The sequence below is a fragment of the Branchiostoma floridae genome, chromosome 15 (assembly GCF_000003815.2).
Source record: "Branchiostoma floridae strain S238N-H82 chromosome 15, Bfl_VNyyK, whole genome shotgun sequence".
NCBI lineage: Eukaryota > Metazoa > Chordata > Leptocardii > Amphioxiformes > Branchiostomatidae > Branchiostoma > Branchiostoma floridae.
The window spans coordinates 11,217,253-11,218,952 of NC_049993.1; the positions used below are offsets into that span (position 1 = coordinate 11,217,253).

Genomic DNA, 1,700 nt, shown 5'->3' on the forward strand with positions numbered 1-1,700 from the left:
ACCGGACCTGCGAGAGCGGATCGTGGTCCGGCGAGGCCTTGGTCTGCCGACGTACATGTACGTATACGTAATGCCCATCTTACATTTGAGTACATTGTACGGTAACGTTAGGCTTAGGTCCAATTGTACCTGTGTCCGTCAGGGATGTAGCCCCGCCCGGGCTCCGAAGCCACAAATTTGTCCCGGTGGACTGCCGGATACCGGAGGTACCCCTCGGTGTTCCCCACGGGTAGGTCACGGCGTCTATTTGTTACCGGGTCCCGGGCCGAATCTAACAACGACTTAAAATGAACTCGGTCTTAAGCGTATGTCGGGAGCCGCAGGGTATCCCACGGGGCCACATAGGGGTCATGCCCGAAAGTGCAAACTGTGAACTGCCCGGCAGGGCCCCTTTGTCCAATCGGGACCGTAGCCTGATAATATTGCGGCTGGATTCCATACTTATGGTCTCTACATATATTTTGTAGCGGGTTGCTCCTCGCCGCCCTACCCGGCCGGAGCCTCGCGCAGCGGCTGCTCCTGGCCGTATGCTGAGGGGGAGGTCTGCACCTACACCTGCTACTCCGGCTGGGAGCAAACCTCCGGCAACACCACTCGGACCTGCACCAACGGCCAGTGGTCCGGGGACCTGCTCGTGTGTGAGCGGACCTCAGGTGAGTTTTCGCAGCCGACAGTGCATACAATTAGTCGGTTCACGGATAAAAATAGCGAGATAAATTGTGCCATGCATTGGTGATGTATCATGGTTGAAAGCCCCAGATATATGAGCAAAATACGCCTGGACATGCCTTAAGTATGGTCTAGACGAGAACTCTTTATGAGTTAATGATCTTCACCTTAAGCTTTGACATATTCCCCACAATGCATAACGCTGAGCATGCGCAGTTAAATCCGTGAAGTGGCTCAGTACAGCAGGAACGGACGCGGGTAGTGACAACGAAACAAAATGGCCCAGACATAAAATTTGTGAGCAAAGTCTCTACGTTCACATTCCCTACTAGTATATGGTACAACCCATCTTCCCAGCCATCAAGGTGGCTTGACTTAGTATGAAAATGCAGTTTGCTAGCGCTGTTTCTTTCAAAGGATCCCTGGCCTTTAGTCCCCGTGGTCAAAGACGTGTTATAGAATTAGATTCTCCAAGTAACAATATTTAGAATACTACGTGATCATATCAGCTATATTGTAATGAGATGATATTGTAATATAACTGATATTATATTCCAGGATGTAGCGGCTGGTGGTCCTGGTTTTGCCGCTAATGACGACAACAGGACATGCGCAACAGCGTCCCAAAGCCTCATCCAATCACAACAAAGCACCCGCAAGTTTCATCCAATCACAGCCAAGATATGATGCCAGACGTTTGAGTTAAGTAGGAGATCAAACGAAAGGCGGAAAAAGATCGCGGAGCCTCAGCTATGTTTTCTTTGCACAGCATGTAAGACTTAGTCCTAGCGCATATCACCTACTCTCAAAGCAGAGGTTATGCTCCGCTTGTTTTTGACGTATTTTACGGCGTTTCATCGGGTTTTCTATCTTCTTAGGGTTTCTATTTTCTCTATGTCCACCAACTGAAGATATGTTTTATTCTCTGTTAATATTTATTGTAATAACATGGACTGAACATGCTTTATTTTGCTTGATATACATTTACAAGCGTCTATAAAACAATAATAAAAGGTATTGAACCTATTGTC

General features: G+C 47.9%; 1 protein-coding gene across 1 annotated transcript in view; it reads left to right on the plus strand.

Annotated features, from left to right (window-relative positions):
• The window catches only part of LOC118432495 (E-selectin-like), a gene marked incomplete in the record, with an annotated part of 4,088 nt that extends 2,388 nt beyond the window's left edge, over positions 1–1,700 (plus strand). Inside the window, 3 exon segments of the mRNA XM_035844080.1 lie at positions 1–57; positions 468–653; positions 1,228–1,700. Of these exon segments, the coding sequence (XP_035699973.1) occupies positions 1–57; positions 468–653; positions 1,228–1,262 (278 nt within the window).